The 18457-nt window shown below is 39.5% G+C and overlaps 2 protein-coding genes across 2 annotated transcripts; both read left to right on the forward strand.

Moving 5' to 3' along the window:
- The first annotated feature begins 338 nt into the window (after positions 1 to 338).
- Positions 339 to 5347, forward strand: LOC123985328 (extracellular calcium-sensing receptor-like). The gene is made up of 9 exons (XM_046072810.1): positions 339 to 463; positions 734 to 1028; positions 1195 to 1281; positions 1528 to 1797; positions 2305 to 2511; positions 2626 to 2901; positions 3901 to 4128; positions 4217 to 4340; positions 4434 to 5347. Exons 1-9 carry the CDS (start codon positions 354 to 356, stop codon positions 5345 to 5347), a joined length of 2511 nt encoding a protein of 836 aa, XP_045928766.1. The 5' UTR covers positions 339 to 353.
- A 4264-nt stretch (positions 5348 to 9611) lies between these two features.
- On the forward strand, positions 9612 to 14220 carry LOC123985329 (extracellular calcium-sensing receptor-like). Its single transcript, XM_046072811.1, has 9 exons — positions 9612 to 9736; positions 10013 to 10307; positions 10472 to 10558; positions 10815 to 11084; positions 11367 to 11573; positions 11672 to 11947; positions 12769 to 12996; positions 13096 to 13219; positions 13307 to 14220. Exons 1-9 carry the CDS (start codon positions 9627 to 9629, stop codon positions 14218 to 14220), a joined length of 2511 nt encoding a protein of 836 aa, XP_045928767.1. The 5' UTR covers positions 9612 to 9626.
- The last annotated feature ends 4237 nt before the right edge of the window (positions 14221 to 18457 follow it).

Below are 18457 nucleotides of genomic sequence, written 5' to 3' on the forward strand. Positions count from 1 at the left end.
CTGCACATGCTCTGCCCGTGCACTCAGAGCACGTGAAAATGTGTTTTGGGGGAGTGGCTTTGGAAGGTGGCTTAAAGCCAGGGGTAGGATTTTTTCAGTTGGATACTTTCAAAATCTAGCTGTCTCTTGTCAGTTTCTCAATCGTTACATACTTCAGCTTTAAGTTACCTTGTTTGAAGAATAGAAAAACTTGTGAAGGGAGAAGTGTAGTTATGGGAGCTTTTCTTAATACATATTTCCCCTGGTGTGTGTATCATACCTTGTTGTTGTTTTACTCTTCCTCCTCTTTCTGCTCTGCATCTTCCTCTCTTCCCTCATCTTGTAAATTATGGAGAAAGTTTCATCTTAATGAAATGCATAAACCTGGTGATGTGGTTCTGGGTGGGCTGTTTGAGGTCCACTACACCTCTGTCTTCACTGAGCGAACATTTACCTCAGAGCCACAACAGCCCAGCTGCAAAGGGTAAGTTTCAGCATGGATCAGTGTAGATTATGCTGTATGCTCAGTATATTCATGGTAAGAAAGGAAATGTCACTGTTTTTATGAAAAATGAGTAATATATCTTTTCATGGTTTTAATGATACTTTTAAAATATCATACTGCTGGGAAAAGTATATTATTACAACTGTAATATGTTAATGTGTTTTTTTTTGTTGTTGTTATTTTATAACTACCCAGTTCTCACAGAGCCATATTCCTTTTTAGTGGTTAATAGTGATGTTTGTGTGTTAGCTTTGACACTCTAGGATTCAGAGATACCATGACAATGGCCTTTGCTATAGATGAGATCAACAACAACTCCAATCTGCTACCTAATGTGACTCTGGGATACAGTCTTTATGATAACTGTGGTGCACTTGTTATTGGATTCAGTGGCGCGTTATCTCTGGCAAGTGGTCGGGAGGAGCAGTTTCTTCTTCAGCAGAACTGTTTAGGGACCCCACCAGTCCTAGGGATTGTGGGTGATTCCTACTCGACATTTTCTATTGCCACCTCGAGTGTACTAGGTTTATACAAAATGCCCATTGTAAGTTTCCTATCCTCTATCTTTTGTTTTGTTGTATTTTTATATACTGTATGTGAATTAATGCCATCTTTAAAAGTGATACATTGTTGAAATATGAAACTATTTTTACTGGGTCTGACATGAATGAGATGGTTAACTTGAATTTAAACTGTATGTTTCTCTGTAGGTGAGTTATTTTGCCACGTGTTCCTGCCTGAGTGATCGGCAACAGTTTCCATCCTTCTTTAGAACAATCCCAAGTGATGCTTTCCAGGTGAATCGTATTTCCAAGTTGACAACTGCAAAATACATCTGTTTCAGGCAGTATGAAAATCTTGTCTAAATCGTCCATTGTCATAACAACCTTTTCCTTTTTCTTAATAAGATTAATTAACTGTGATTCGTTATGTAAATAATATAACTTATGTAAGATGCAATAATTAAAGTTAGGTGTACATGTAATTATTAAAGAATATAATTGTCTGTGCACTAATCCTTTCACACCAAATTATCCACGTAGGTCCGTGCTATGATTCAGATTCTAAAACACTTTGGCTGGACTTGGGTAGGCCTTCTGATCAGTGATGATGACTATGGACACCATGTTGCCCAATCCTTTCAATCTGACCTGGCTCAGTCTGGTGGAGGTTGTCTGGCCTACTTAGAGGTTTTGCCCTGGGACAGTGACCCAAATGAACTCAAGAGGATTGTGCATTTGATAAAGACATCAGCTGCTCGTGTGGTCATGGTGTTTGCACAAAAGATTCACTTGATTCAACTAATGGATGAGGTTGGAATTAAAATTTTATATTATTTAGAAATCCGTGACATTGAGAAACTTAACATGACGAGTTATTCTGTTTGCTTATTTGTTTGTTCAAACCTAAATTCCTTAACCAAAATCGTGTCAGTTGTCATTTTCATCAATCAATAGATCAAACGAATGATTTACAACAGAAATTTCAGTTCCAGTTGGATCGTCTTCATGTCAAATAATTGCAACATGTAGAAGATTTAGCTGGGTGATGACTTTCCATCTGTATAGAAGGATACCAAAATATTCTAATAATTAAATCAAATTGGTTAGATTATAAATGGAAGGCCAGCTGTAAATTTCAGTTATACATTTTGATTGAAACCAAACCACACGTTACATTACAAACACAGCAGTGCTTATTTTTAGTATCTGCTCCTTTTTAAAAATAGATTTCAATATATCTATGTTAAATTGGGCGTCTTGCACTTTTTTATGACAGAAGTCTGAAAGGTGTGTTATGCAGTATAATTCAATGTACAGGTTGTGAGGCAGAATGTCATAGGCCGGCAGTGGATTGCAAGCGAAGCTTGGACAGCAGCTGCTGTGCTCCAGACACCACGCCTTATGCCATATCTGAGTGGCACGCTGGGCATTGCCATCCGACAAGGAGAAATTCCAGGGCTCAGGGAATTCCTTTTACGAATACATCCTGACCAAAATGACAACAATAACTTTGGAAATGACATGGTAACAGTTTAATCTTGATCTCTGATCTAAAATAAATAAATAAATAAATAAATAATGATAACAACAACAACAACAATAATAATATATTTCTGTAAATATTATACTGTATTTCAGGTGAGGCAGTTTTGGGAATACACCTTTCAGTGTATATTTGCACCACCTCCAGCAGGATGGGTGGAAGCTGGGGGAGCACTATGCACTGGACAGGAAGATCTAGAGAATTTGGAGACTGAGTTTTTTGATCTTTCTAACCTCAGGCCTGAGTACAATGTTTACAAGGCTGTGTATGCTCTGGCACATGCCCTTGATGACATGCTGCAGTGTGAGCCAGGTAGAGGACCTTTCAGCGGGCACAGCTGTGCTACTTTGCAAAGACTGGAGCCATGGCAGGTGTGATATCAGTTTACACTCTAATGGTTTTTGTTTTAAAACCGGTGTTACACCTTGAGATACTTACTGAATGTAGTTTTGTGATTATATATCATTATGAAAAAGATTCATTTTGATGTTGGTAAGCTTGGTATTGATTTCATTATTTTCTTACAAAAGTCAAATGTCATATCAGAAATAGCAGGATAAAACACATCCCATTTTGGTTTGGTGATGATTGACCACCACCAATAAACCAGTTAGACATCACAACAGCTTAATGGTCTTTTCAGAAATGCCTGCCCACTGCCAGAGTTGAATTGTATTGAACTTTTTTCTACAAAAGTCAAATATGTCATACTAAAAATAGCAGGATAAAACACATGCCCATTTTGTTTCGTAAAAGTGAGGATTGACCATTGCTAATAAACCAGTTAGACTAAACAGCAGCTTGATGGTCTTGAGATGGGGTATGTTTGACATGCTTAGTAGCACACCCGCCCACTGCATAGATTTTTTTATGTGACGTGCAGTGCAAATCATTAGATGAGAGACAGATCCTTGAGGTTTGTGAGTCCCCTGAAATATATAACTGTTTTCTTAACAGTTATTGGGACATAAACAGGGGGCTTTTCCATGGCAGAGTATTGGTGCAAGACTGGACATATCATGTAATGTTATGTGTAGTTTGAATTTAAGCTGCACTATAAAGAATATACAGTTGCACCCGCAGGGATGCAGTAGTGTGTAGACACTATTGCCGTGGTTACTATGCATAAAGCACCTAGAGCACTTGTCTGCCTGTCTATTTACATGGGGAGTACAGTGAGACCCTACAGAAATAAGCAGGTACACAGTGTTGCTTACTGTCTGAAAAGACTGTGAATTTCAGGGGTACATAGAACTTAGAAAGATAAAAATGTTACATTTTGTTGCAAGTCTTTAACAATATAGGCCTCTGGTTTGACGGAGTCTTTCCCTCTCGTAATCAATTTATTTTTGTCTATCATCCAATTGTAGCTTTTACATTATTTGCAAAAGGTGAACTTCACCACATCAATTGGTGATCAAGTGTCATTTGATGAGAATGGTGATGCCTTACCAGTCTATGATATCATGAACTGGCAGTGGCTCCCTGATGGAAGAACTAAAGTTCAGAAAGTGGGTGTGGTTAAGAGGTCGGCCTTCAAACTTGAAGAACTCACAATTGATGAAGACAAAATCTTCTGGAACTTTGAATCGAATAAGGTTATTTTTACTTTTTTAACCACTTCTCCTTTTTCTGAATTTTTATAGTTTATAGTAATATACAATGACAGATATTTTCTCCCTATAGCCACCGCGGTCAGTGTGCAGCGAGAGCTGTCCTCCAGGTACTCGCATGGCCAGAAAGAAAGGGGAACCTGTGTGCTGTTTTGACTGCATCCCTTGTTCTGAGGGAAAGATCAGCAATATGACTGGTGGGTGTTCATGTTTCAGTACTTATTTTTCTCTTAATGGATATTATATACTGTATAGTAAGAATAAATCTCACCATCTTCCCTTTTTGTCAGACTCCACGGAGTGCACCACTTGTCCTGAGGACTTCTGGCCCAGCCCCCAGCAGGATCACTGTGTTCCTAAGAAAACAGAGTTCCTCTCCTACTATGAGCCTCTGGGTGTCTGCTTGACAACTGCCTCATTGCTGGGCACATTTATCTGTCTTGTTGTCCTGGGTATCTTCACCTATCATCGTAACACACCCATGGTTCGAGCCAACAATTCAGAACTGAGTTTCCTGCTCTTGGTGTCACTTAAACTATGTTTCCTTTGCTCACTGCTGTTTATTGGACGTCCCAGGCTGTGGACATGCCAGCTGAGACATGCAGCATTTGGGATCAGCTTTGTGCTTTCTGTCTCATGCATCCTGGTGAAAACCATGGTGGTTCTGGCTGTGTTCAAGGCCTCCAAGCCAGGAGGTGGAGCAAGTCTGAAGTGGTTTGGTGCTGTGCAGCAGAGAGGGATAGTTATGGTTCTTATATCTATCCAGGCAGCGATCTGCACTGCCTGGCTTGTCTCTTCCTCACCAGCTCCTCATAAAAACACTCAATACCACAATGACAAGATAGTTTATGAGTGTGTTGTAGGGTCCACAATTGGTTTTGCAGTGTTACTGGGTTACATTGGCTTACTGGCTATCCTTAGCTTCCTGTTAGCATTTCTGGCAAGGAATCTTCCAGACAACTTCAATGAAGCCAAACTCATCACTTTCAGTATGCTGATCTTCTGTGCGGTGTGGGTGGCCTTTGTCCCAGCTTATGTAAACTCTCCGGGCAAATATGCAGATGCAGTGGAGGTATTTGCCATCCTGGCCTCCAGTTTCGGTCTCTTGGTGGCACTGTTTGGACCCAAATGTTACATAATCCTGCTGAGACCAGAGAGAAACACAAAGAAAGCTATCATGTCTCGAGGAACCACTAAGTCATAAAAGCAGCAGTAACAATAAACTGATCAACTTGTGTAATCCATTTGTATTTTGCACATTCTCACTCCCAAGTTATCACATATGGATGCTAGCTCAAGATTATTATGGTCATTGTTCAACGCAACAAGTAGGCGTAGTATAATTAAGTCAAAATATCTGCTTAGGGAGGAGGTTGGGTTGGGTTGGTTTGATCACCCTGATCATGTGACCTGTTTTTTCATTCTGTCCTCTGCACTACTTCATACCACACAGGGAGTGTTCCAGAAGCGGAGCATTTTGCCTGTCTGGTTTTGTTGACCTGACTAGATTTTGTTGACTTGGTCATTTTTTTATTTTATTTCTAATATTAAGAAAGAAGGTTAGTTAAATGGTTTCTTTTTTTGTCCGTTTTAATTGTGTTTATTGTTGATGTACGTTTGTGAGTTTGCACAGACTGTTTTATTAATAAAATTGACAGGTTTCTCTATGCCGTTTCTCTATGCCATTTCTATGTCCAACTTCCTGCCAGGTGTGATCTGCTCTGTGTAACTTGACACTGCTTCTGTCACGTTAAAAAGTAACGCCAAGGAGTCTGGACCAAATGTTGTTGTGTGATGAGTTGGGAGTGAGAACATGTTGATTTTGCCTTCATTAAGAGGAGAATCTGCCTTTGAAATGTAATGTAATATAATAAATACCTAACCTGCTTTTGCACTTCAGAACATGCTCACAAGTCTTTGAGCTAAAGTCCAAGTCAAGTCTCAAGTCTCTGAGCAAGATCCAAGTCAAGTCTCATTTCACTTGTGGTTATAATGAATGTTGTATCAACTGCTGCGTTCAAACCAGGCTGCTTATAAAACTGCATAGCTATAAGGAATTCTGTAATTGTAACCTGTTTTTCACTTACAGAGCAAAACCATGTAATGTGCAATGCAATTAATGACAGCTTATTACAGTTTTTCTCAACACTATAACCAGGCTATTGAACTAAAATTTCAAAACCATAACCATTCATTTCCTATTCCCTACACCATGCGGTCATTGAGAAAACACGAACATTCAATATTGTTCACTTAAGTAAGCATAGGGTGATCTCAATTAGCACACAACCATCCAGGTGGAAACACAGACAGTCAAAATTGGTAACACACCAATCAGAACCTTCAGTAGATAGATAAAAGGGCCAGAGTCAGTTCATTCAGTTTTGGAACAATAGATCCAGAGAAATCTGAAGGAAGACACAGAGGACAACAGAGAGGAGAAGGAGGAGGAAGAGCAGTATGGAGAGGAGTAAGAGGTGAAGTAAGAGGAACAGTAGGAGTTGGGGGAGGAGATAGGATAGGAGTAAGATGAGGAGTAGGAGGAGTCAGAACAGGAGGAGGGCGGACGAGGTGGGAGGAGGAGGAGGTGGAGGAAGAGGAGGGAGATGAACAGTTGTTTATATTTGTTATTCTTTTGGTTTTTGAGTTTTTGAACATTACTAATAACCAGTTTTGTAGTATTGTTTTGAATTTATCTCACCAGTGTGTAAGACTGTGTTGTAGTGTGTGTTTTTGAGGGCTTGTGTGTTATGTCTGAAGGCAATGTTTGGTTTTTCAGCGAGATTGAATGGTTTTGAGTGGAAAGCTTCATTTTGACCTGAATATAGGACATTTGGGGAATTGGGTAGTTGTGGATTTGTAAATGCTCCGTACTTGTACCTTTCTAGTCTTTTTGACCACTCAAAGCGCTTTTACACTCCATCTGCATTCACCATTCACACACTGAGCCTAAGTGCTCAAACAGAAACTAACATTCACACACATTCATACACTGGCAGAACAGCCGGGGTTCAGTATCTTGCCCAAGGACACTTCGATATGCAGCCTGGGGGAGTCAGGATTGAACCGCCAACCTTCTGATTAACGGCCAACCCGCTCTACCTCCTGAACCACAGCCGCCTCTAAATTTGTGTTTAGAGTTTCGAGAAAAAGAGGCATCACTTCAAGCAATCGAGAAAAAATGTAACTACTGTAAGTCAATACACCCCCAGAATCTCAAACCCAGTGTAACTTTAAATAAAACTGTTAAGTTACATGATCAACAATTAACCTGTAACCTGTTAGAAGCCAACGTTAATAATTAACGTGATGGCAGCCAGCGGGACATAAATGATTACGTTAATCGACCACCACAAGTATGGTAAGCAAACAAACGCTCATTCATCTTTACATAACAATCAGCTGAAGAAGGTCTAGTACCGAAACATTGTGTCAATATATTCTTTGCGAGTTAGACAGTGTGCGGGAGTTTTCCTTTGCTACGTTTGACTTTTTTGTTCCCCTATGACGCACCTGTCTCTCGTTTTAGAGGTGCAAAGTTAATTACTGTTCATAACAATCAATAGTCACCTCTCATAGGTCGTAGCTAAAGCAAGAAGCAAGCTAACGTTAGATGGCCAATGCTGAGCTAAACATATTGACTAACCTAATTTTGCATTCAGCACTTCTTTTGTTATGTCAGAGGTCGCACGCCTCTGGAGCAACTAGGGGTTAAGTGTCTTGCTCAGGGACACATCGGTGGACATGTCTATGTGGGAATTGAAGCCGGATCTCTCACACCAAAGCCATGAGTCTTATCCACTGCACCACTACCACAACTTTATGAAGCCAAACTTTATGATGAATGGCACAGAAGCTGCCGGTGTTGCTTGTCCTCAAGTGTGGCCCTGCGTAGCAGATACGTAGTATGTGTTACGTAGGTAGGTTATAGGTAACGCAAGAAGGGGAATAACAGCAAGCTCTTCAGACATTTCCTAAAAAATAAACATTCACGAGTCCTGAATCTTGAGTCCGAGTCAAGTCTGAAGTCTTTTGAGGACAAGTCTCAAGTCAAGTCACTGTGTGTGTTAGTCCAAGTCTAAAACTCGAGTCCCCATCTCTACATCCGTAAGACTTAATTTAGAAGAAACTGTAAGCAATAATGTAATTTAATAACACAAGTGTATTTATTATTTTCCATATTTGCCTGAACACTTGAGATACTTTGACAGACTTTGCTTCAGTTTCTACCTGACTCAACCAGCTAACAGCAATAAACAGCAGTCGAGCTTATGCTTTTAAGAAAATATTCATATTTGATTTAAACAAGTCCGATGCATTAAGGAAATTGTTTATATATCCAAATAAGACAAACAATTAGAGAAAACTTGACCGGATGCACCATTGCATAAGCCAAGAAGCACTGACTTATCCAGGTTGATTTTACATTACCACCTGAAAAGCAGCTAAAACATTGCGTCTTAAATTGTGGATTTAAGACTTAAATGCATGATCCTAATCATCTGTATCTACCTTTGTGTACTTATACTCTATAACATTCTTTGCTATTATACTGTCCACAAGGCCATGCCAGTATTTAGGTTACAGTGAGTATCTGTAGAATTGTTTTCTTCTGCCTCTGTTCCCATTCCCACGTGAATCTTAATTTCAAGATTGAGAAAGGTTCCTCTGTAGACAAAACATATGTGCCACTGTCTTAAAATTTTTATGCACTCATTTGGTCTGGACCAGATGCTTGAAACTGCCTTAGGTGGAAGATCTCTAACCCAGCAGTTTCTAGTTTGAAGCTGGTTTGAATTACTTCCCTAGTATTTTCTCCTTTAATAAATTAACTGGGCTTTAAACCATTTCAGGCATATTTCACATGTGCAGGCATCCCTTACTCTGTTACCCTCCTTCAAGCTGTCACAGGCCGCAATCTTAGACTCTACCACCACACTTCTTTGGCTAGTGTCGACCGGTGCTAGAGCCTGATGACTGAGTGGGGAGCCCAGTTGCTATGGAGGATGGTCTATCTGATGTGCGTGAGGCTAGTTCGGTGTTGTCGAGCATCAGCATTACTGTGGAAGCCATAGAGCTGAGTGCCGTCATCCCATGATGAAAAGAAAACATAATCAGGTCTTTGTGGCTATTGCAGGACTGCAATAAGCAATGCCTACCTGCATGTATACCTACCTACCTGCATGCACTCTGCCTGTGCAACCAAAGTGTGTTTTAGGGGAGTGGCTTTGGAGGGTGGATTAAAGGGAGGGTGTGGGATTTTTTCACTTAGATGCTTTGAAAATCTAGCTGTCTTTAAGTACACTTGTTTAAAGAATTGAAACAGTTGTGACGAAAGGAGGGTAGTTATGGGAGCTTTTCTTAACGCATATTTTCTCTGGTGTGTGTACAATATCTTGTTTTTCGCTTCTACCTCTTTATGCTCTGCATCTTCCTCTCTTCACTCATCTTGTAAATTATGGCGAAAGTTTCATCTTAATGAAATGCACAAACCTGGCGATGTGGTTCTGGGTGGGCTGTTTGAGGTCCACTACACCTCTGTCTTCACTGAGCGAACATTTACCTCAGAGCCACAACAGCCCAGCTGCACAGGGTAAGTGTCAGCATGGATCAGTTCAAATTATGTTGGATGCTCAGAGTATTCATGGTAAGGAAGAATATGTCACTGTTGTGCTTATGAAAAATGAGTAATGTAGCTTTTCATGAAGGTTTTAGTGATACGTTTAAAATAGTATAACACTGCTTAGAAAGGTTATTGAAAATTGTTAAACCTGTAAACAACATAGGTTTAGGTAGATTTTTTGTATAGCTCAGTTCTCATTGTGCCATATTCCTTTTTAGTGGTTAATAGTGATGTTTTGTGTGTTAGCTTTGACACTCTAGGATTCAGAGATACCATGACAATGGCCTTTGCTATAGATGAGATCAACAACAACTCCAATCTGCTACCTAATGTGACTCTGGGATACAGTCTTTATGATAACTGTGGTGCACTTGTTATTGGATTCAGTGGCGCGTTATCTCTGGCAAGTGGTCGGGAGGAGCAGTTTCTTCTTCAGCAGAACTGTTTAGGGACCCCACCAGTCCTAGGGATTGTGGGTGATTCCTACTCTACATTTTCTATTGCCACCTCCAATGTACTAGGTTTATACAAAATGCCCATTGTAAGTTTCCTATCCTCTATTTGGTGTAATGTTGTTTTTTATATACTGTATATAAATTTATGTAATCTTTAAAAGTGATACATTGTGAAATATTAAACTGTTTTTACTGGGTCTGACATAAGTGAGATGGGTAACTTAAATTTAAACTGTATGTTTCTATGTAGGTGAGTTATTTTGCCACGTGTTCCTGCCTGAGTGATCGGCAACGGTTTCCATCCTTCTTTAGAACAATCCCAAGTGATGCCTTCCAGGTGAATCATATTTCCAAGTTGACAGCTGAAAAAATACATCTGTTTCAGGCAGTACAAAAATCCTGTAGAAATTGTCCCTGGTGAAACAAACCTCTTCTTTTTTCTTAATGGGATAAATAAACTTTGATTCCTTTGTGTACATATGTAAATAATTTAATTTATATAAGATGCAATAATTGAAGTTATTAGTACATATAATTTTAAAAGAATGTACTTGTCTGTCCACTAATCCCTTCACACAAATATATCTATTTAGGTACGTGCTGTGATTCAGATTCTAAAATACTTTGGCTGGAATTGGGTAGGCCTTCTGGTCACTGATGATGACTATGGACACCATGTTGCTCAGTCCTTTAAATCTGACCTGGCTCAGTCTGGCGTAGGTTGTTTGGCCTACTTAGAGGTTTTGCCCTGGGACAGTGACCCAAATGAAATCAAGAGGATTGTGCATTTGATAAAAACATCAACAGCTCGTGTGGTCATGGTGTTTGCACATGAGATCCACACTATTCATCTAATGGAGGAGGTTTGAATTAAAATTTAATATCATTTAGAAATCCATGATATTAACAAATGTAACATGATGAATTATTATGTTTGTCCAAACCAATTCAATTTTATAGGAAAACACAGTAGTATCTGCTTTTTAAAAAAAAAGATTTCAATATACAAACCCTACATCTGTGCTATATGACAAGAATAGACATAGTAATTGTTTCATAATTAATTACTATTTGATGCAAAGCCCAAATGTATTTTTTCAAGAGAAGTCTGAAACATATGTTATACAGTATAATTCAATGCACAGGTGATGAGGCAAAATGTGACAGGCCAGCAGTGGATTGCAAGCGAAGCTTGGGCAACAGCTGCTGTGCTCCAGACACCCCACCTAATGCCCTACCTGAGCGGCACGCTGGGCATTGCCATCCGACAAGGAGAAATTCCAGGGCTCAGGGAATTCCTTTTACGAATACATCCTGACCAAAATGGCAATGAAGACTATGGAAGTGACATGGTAACAGTTTAATTTTACTATAAGAAATAAACAAATAATAATAATAGTAATAAATGATTATATTTCTGTCAATATAAACTTCATATACTTTATTTCAGGTGAGGCAGTTTTGGGAATCCACATTTCAATGTAGATTTGCACCACCTCCAGCAGGATGGGTGGAAGCTGGGGGAGCACTATGCACTGGACAGGAAGATCTAGAGAATGTGGAGACGGAGTTTTTGGATCTTTCTAACCTCAGGCCAGAGTACAATGTTTACAAGGCTGTGTATGCTCTGGCACATGCCCTTGATGACATGCTGCAGTGTGAGCCAGGTAGAGGACCTTTCGATGGTCACAGCTGTGCTACTTTGCAAAGACTGGAGCCATGGCAGGTGTGATATCAGTTTACAGCATAACTGTTTTTGTTTTTAAACCGGTGCTACACCTTGAGGTACTTACTGAATGTAGTTTTGTGATTATATAACATTATGAAAAAGACTCAATTTGATGTTGGTAAGCTGGGTATTGGTTTCATTATATCCTTACAAAAGTCATATGTCATATCAGAATTTTTAGCAGGATAAAACACATCCCATTTTGGTTTGGTGATGATTGACCACCACCAATAAACCAGTTAGACAAGACAACAGCTTAATTGTCTTTTCAGACATGCCTGCCCACTGCCAGAGTTGAATTGTCATGAACCTTTTTCTATGTGACATGCAGTGCAAATCATTGGATGAGAGACAGATCCCCTAAAATATCCGTCAATAACTGTATTCAGTTATTGGGACATAAACAGGAGGGTTTTTGCATGGCAAGACTGTATGTATCAGGTAATGTTATGTGTAGTTTTAACTTAAGCTCACTTTAAAGAAAATACAGTTAAACAAAATACAGTTATACCAGCAGGGATACAGTAGTGCATAGAAGCCTTTCCATGGTTAATACACTTAAAGTTCCTGTCATTTTACTCGCGGAGCCTGTCTATTTACATGGGGAGTGAAGTGAGACCCTGCAGAAATAAATGGGTACACAGGCGGAGTTTCGCTTACTGTCTGAAAAGACCTTTAATTTCAGTGGTACATTGAACTTAACAAGTTAAAAATGTTAAAAAAAAATTTTTGCAAGTCATTTAGCGATATAAACCTCTGGTTTGACAGATTCTTTCCCGCTCGTAATCTATTTATTTTTGTCTATCATCCATTTTTAGCTTGCACATTATTTGCAAAAGGTGAACTTCACCACATCAATTGGTGATCAAGTGTCATTTGATGAGAATGGTGATGCCTTACCAATCTATGATATCATGAACTGGCTGTGGCTCCCTGATGGAAGAAGTAAAGTTCAGAATGTAGGTGTGGTTAAGAGGTCAGCCTTCAAAGTTGAAGAACTCACAATTGATGGAGACAAAATCTTCTGGAACTTTGGATTGAACAAGGTTATTTCTGCATTTTTAGAAACATCTCCTTTTGTGACTCTAAATCTTAGCAGTTAATAATAATAATATAAATTGACAGATTTATTTTTCTCCCTATAGCCACCGCGGTCAGTGTGCAGCGAGAGCTGTCCTCCAGGTACTCGCATGGCCACAAAGAAAGGGGAACCTGTGTGCTGTTTTGACTGCATCCCTTGTTCTGAGGGAAAGATCAGCAATATGACTGGTGGGTGTTCATTTCTCAGTATTTTTATTTTACTTTTTATATACTGTGCAACAAGAATGTTTCTCACCATCTTCCCTTTTTTGTCAGACTCCACGGAGTGCACCACATGTCCTGAGGATTTCTGGTCCAGCCACCAGCGTGACCAGTGTGTTCCTAAGAAAACAGAGTTCCTCTCCTACCATGAGCCTCTGGGTATCTGCTTAACAACTGCCTCATTGCTGGGCACATTTATCAGTGTTGTTGTCCTGGGTATCTATACCTATAATCATAACACACCCATGGTACGCGCCAACAATTCAGAACTGAGTTTCCTGCTCTTGGGGTCATTAAAACTATGTTTCCTGTGCTCACTACTGTTTATCGGACGTCCCAGACTGTGGACATGCCAACTGAGACACGCAGCATTTGGGATCAGCTTTGTGCTTTGTGTCTCATGCATCCTGGTGAAAACCATGGTGGTTCTGGCTGTGTTCAAGGCCTCCAAGCCGGGAGGTGGAGCAAGTCTGAAGTGGTTTGGTGCTATGCAGCAGAGAGGGACAGTTATTGTTCTTGTGTCTATCCAGGCAGCGATCTGCACTGCCTGGCTTGTCTCTTCCTCACCAGCTCCTCATAAAAACACTCAATACCACAATGACAAGATAGTTTATGAGTGTGTTGTAGGGTCTACAATTGGTTTTGCAGTGTTATTGGGTTACATTGGCTTACTGGCTATCCTTAGCTTCCTGTTAGCATTTCTGGCAAGGAATCTTCCAGACAACTTCAATGAAGCCAAACTCATCACTTTCAGTATGCTGATCTTCTGTGTTGTATGGGTGGCCTTTGTCCCAGCTTATGTAAACTCTCCGGGCAAATATGCAGATGCAGTGGAGGTATTTGCCATCTTGGCCTCCAGTTTTGGCCTCTTGGTAGCCCTGTTTGGACCCAAATGTTACATAATCCTGTTAAGACCAGAGATGAACACAAAGAAAGCTATCATGGGTCGAGGCACCACTAAGTCATAAAAGCAGCAGTTAACAGTAAAATGAACCATATGTATTTTTTACATTCTCACTCCCAAGTTGTCACATATGGATGCTAGGTCAAGACTATTACTGTCATTGCTAAATGTGACAAGTAGGCCTAGTATAAACAAGTCAAAAAGTCCGCTTAGGTAGGATGTCAAGGTTGGGGGTGATTTACTTAATAAATACGTAGTCCGCTTTTTAACTTCAGCTTAGGTATATGAAATTTCTGTGGCAGATGTATCATGTCCAAATATACAAAACAGCCTTTTGGAGTGATGCCCTAAACCCAACAGAAAGTCAGCCATTTTGGATATAATGGTAACTTTTGGTGATTTAGATGCTCAGTATTTTAACAAACTCCTCAAACAGAATTAATAGTTTTCAAATTCCCTCTGTGGTCACTATGGGCATTAGTGATGAAAAATTATACAACCGGTGAGTTTTCATCAAAGGGCGTGTCCGCAGTGTGACATCGACAATTTATGATTCGCCATGAAACAGGAAGTTGTTGTAATTTGTGTACAAGCTCACATGTGTACCAAATTTTACATGTTTGATAACAGTCCTAACACCATCCACTTTGCTGTAATGAACTACCCCTAGAAGGCTGGCAACATCCACTTCAAATCTCTATCAGACACACCTTAAGACATTAATGATGGTATGTTGTGATGCTTGTAAGTTTTCGTTAAAGGAGTGTCCATGGTGTAGTGGCGAAGTTCCATGGTTCACCATGAAACATGAAGTTGTTGTAACTTCCCTGTACATGCTCAAATCTGTACCAAACTTTACACACTTGATAACAATCCCTCCCTGAATACATCTTCATGCCAATATTCAGTTATATTCATAGCACCACCTACTGCCAATGGGAAGTAAGCACTCTGTGACAATCATGACGTGATTTAAATTTAAAAAATGGTGTTACAGACTTCATGTACTGGCCCATAATAAAATAGTGGATTTTCTCTCGAACCACATGGGGGACACAGGAAGTGACATTTAAGGCCTTTGTGCAGCGTCCAAAGTAATAGACAATTCAGACCCATGTCAGCTGAGCTACAAGGGTCCGTCCAATGCTGCTTGAGGGCATCGCGAGGTTGTACGTCTGGACATGAGATACAGTATCTGTCACATCTACATATGCCTCGGTGAAACTTGCAGTGGGGTCCATGCTTGAGACGCATATAATATGTAAAAGTTCACTTCGTCTGACATGTGTGCAACATTTCATGAGTGTTCGAGCATGTTTAGGCTGTAAAAAATGCAATTCATTGGCAGAAGAAAGAAAGAAAGAAAGAACAAGAATTCCTTCAGTTTGCACCTTTCATGCTCAGGCCATAATTAAACCACTTTTATGTAATTCTTGTAGATCAAAGTGGTTCCAAGAAGAACTATTTCAATTTTGAAATAACTGCCTTCCCCAAAGCAACAAAAAAAACATCAGAACGAGCTTATGCTTTTAAGAAAATATTTATATTTGAAGCAGTCTGACACATAAAAGGGGTTATATGTAGTTTTGAAATGAAATTACTTATTATTAAATCACTTTTTTACTTCCTTTTTGTCAATGGGCTGTAGCTTTTAGAAATGAACAACATGCCTGTTTTATCTGTTGCTTGGAACAGCCACTATTCTGCTATTAATGGGAAGGCAACCCAAGCCTCTCTCCAACTACAGCAACAACACCGCAGCTAACGACATGCAGTCCACTAACACCATAAAACAACCAGCTCCCAGCACAACACAGACTCCAACAGAAACTCCAACATAAACTCCACATAAGGATAAAAAACAACAATCAAGTTTATGTGCTGGAGCCCCCTCAGGCCAAACGATAATCAGTTTATGTTGGATGAAAACACAGTAACAACAAGCTCACCGCCTCACGCTAGCCAGTTTTTTTTATACAGTTCAAAATACCATAGTTGTAACTTTGTGACTTCCACATTTCTTCACCAGCTAATGCAACCCATATTACTATCCTGTGTACCACAATATGTCAAAGTGTTGATTTTAGCCTGCAAGAAATTATGTAACAAGCAAATGTGGAGCGATTTGTTTACACTAGCCTATTGTGATGCAGGGCAGGGGCAGTCAGCTAGGTTAGCACTGATCCAACACTGTTTGCTTCCTAACGTTCAATTTAGAGCTTCTCTACCATCTCAGTCTTACGTATGTGACCCACATAATATACAATGATGCAACATAACGCACAGGAAAACAACACAGTGGAAGAACTAAAGTTATTTACTAATGTAACGTTACTTATTGAGGTTTAACAGTTATAAAGTGTGGTATCAATCTCATTATAATATTCAGTCTAGCTCACTAACCTTTACGTTACCATCCAATACATTTAGCTGTGCTCACATTGCTGAGCCTCCAGTGACAGATACACAAATAGTATGAATGTTAGTTACTGAAAAGCAGACAGGCAAGCTAACGTCAATGTTTCACGTCGGCTAAATGCATTAAATGTGCCATGATCATGTAACAAGCATAGATTAGTTCAACCTCAAGCTGATAAAAATATTATTGTAACGTTGCAGTGGGAGTTTACTTGAATTTCCAGCATGTTGTGTGAAGCTGTCTCCCGGTGTGTCTGTATATAGCTGTTTTCACACTGCTTTATTTTCTGGGAAGATTGTGCAAATATGTCCGCTGGCTGGCTGGCTGAAAGATAACTTTACAAAGCCAAAAAGGGGTTTGATTTTTCCTGCCTCTGAGCCAAGAATGTTTAAGTAAAAGAGCCTGAACATGTCTGTGTGAAAAGCCACAGCAGCATGCCGGTGTTTCCGCATCTATTACGGGATCTCTGAATGAAAGTGGTTGTATTTCGGATTATGCTTTCTCATGAGTTTGAGCCGAGCACGCGTACAAGCACAAACCTGGTTGCAATTTTAAAACCGCACTGCTAGTGGCCACTGAAAACTACATATTACCCCTTTAAGGAAAATGTTTATGTCCAAATAAGACAAACAATTAGAGAAAAATTAAATGGTTGTGCAATTGCATAAGCAAAGAAGCGTGACTTACCTAGATTGCTCATACATTACGATATCATGTATAGAGTTTTGGATTTAAGCAAAATATCATTTTACTTTTTCTCCCCAGTTTCATAACTTGCTTCTATAAGTGGCTCATTTGCATAAGCAAACAGCAATAATGGGATGGGACAACCTTTGTGGGAACCACTCTCCATGGGGAAGACCTTTGAAGGTTTACATTTTTAACCACACTCACTTTTAGCGCAGAATACTAAAGCATATAATAAAATCCTCTAAAACTTAAACTTGGTAAGTCCAATTACATTTTATTTTATATTATTTATAATATTATGTCCAAGCACTGCAAATAAATACTTTTACAGAATAGTATTAAATAGATTTTTCAACTTGGGACAGTTCTAGGTTGGTGTTATATTAATTAAGGTCTCATAACTAGACAAACTTTGCAAATCGGACTTAAAATCGTGGCTTAAATCCTAGTTCACACTGCCAACTCAGCATCCACATCCAGCCAATGAGAGCAGGCAGCTGGCAGAGCAGGCAGCTACTTTTTCACTACAAAACACTTTATACTCACCTCCAACTCTCTCTGTAGCACAAACAATCCGTGCTGCCTGCATGTGCTAATCCAGTTTTTTACTATGAATCATATCACAACTGCCTTTACAGAGTTGATTCTATGTTTTAATAAAAGTAATCGGGCAATGTAGGAAGGCAAGAGACATGTATATATGGAAATAATCTGAAAAATAAAGTATACCCGTTTCTGTCAGATGGAAGTACCTCCAGTTACTCAGAGCTACCAGAGCTTCATGATGATAAACATAAGTCCAGTCCGAGTTCTGAGGAAATGCAGGTTCATAACAAACACTCCAAAAGTGCATAAAATTGCATTTGATGCATTTTACATTATGTTGTATATGTTATTTAAACATTATTAAATTAATATGTGTATTATGTCCTGCCCCCATAGGCTGTGCCCTCATGGGTGTTGTCAAAAATTTATGTCAGTGAGCATGCAAAAGGGATGACATAGCCCTGCATATAAAATTGGGAAACCTTGTTTGAAGAATAGAAACAGTTCTGAGGGGAGGACCGCAGTTATGGGAGCATTTCTAGACACATATTTCCTCTTGTGTGTATACCATATCTTTTTTTGTTTCACTTTATACTCAAGCTCTGCGTCTGCCTCTCTTGCCACATCTTGTAAATTGTGGAGAAAA

The sequence above is a fragment of the Micropterus dolomieu genome, linkage group LG17, assembly GCF_021292245.1.
Source record: "Micropterus dolomieu isolate WLL.071019.BEF.003 ecotype Adirondacks linkage group LG17, ASM2129224v1, whole genome shotgun sequence".
In the NCBI taxonomy this organism is placed as follows: domain Eukaryota; kingdom Metazoa; phylum Chordata; class Actinopteri; order Centrarchiformes; family Centrarchidae; genus Micropterus; species Micropterus dolomieu.

What these genes read in the sequence shown, in the direction of transcription:
- LOC123985328 (XM_046072810.1), top strand. Translation starts at nt 354, where the DNA reads ATGCATAAACCTGGTGATGTGGTTCTGGGTGGGCTGTTTGAGGTCCAC. An exon ending in GTTTATACAAAATGCCCATT is followed by an intron (nt 1,029 to 1,194) that starts GTAAGTTTCCTA and finishes GTTTCTCTGTAG; the next exon opens with GTGAGTTATTTTGCCACGTG. An exon ending in ATAACTTTGGAAATGACATG is followed by an intron (nt 2,512 to 2,625) that starts GTAACAGTTTAA and finishes ACTGTATTTCAG; the next exon opens with GTGAGGCAGTTTTGGGAATA.
- LOC123985329 (XM_046072811.1), top strand. Translation starts at nt 9,627, where the DNA reads ATGCACAAACCTGGCGATGTGGTTCTGGGTGGGCTGTTTGAGGTCCAC. An exon ending in GTTTATACAAAATGCCCATT is followed by an intron (nt 10,308 to 10,471) that starts GTAAGTTTCCTA and finishes GTTTCTATGTAG; the next exon opens with GTGAGTTATTTTGCCACGTG. An exon ending in TCCCAAGTGATGCCTTCCAG is followed by an intron (nt 10,559 to 10,814) that starts GTGAATCATATT and finishes ATATCTATTTAG; the next exon opens with GTACGTGCTGTGATTCAGAT.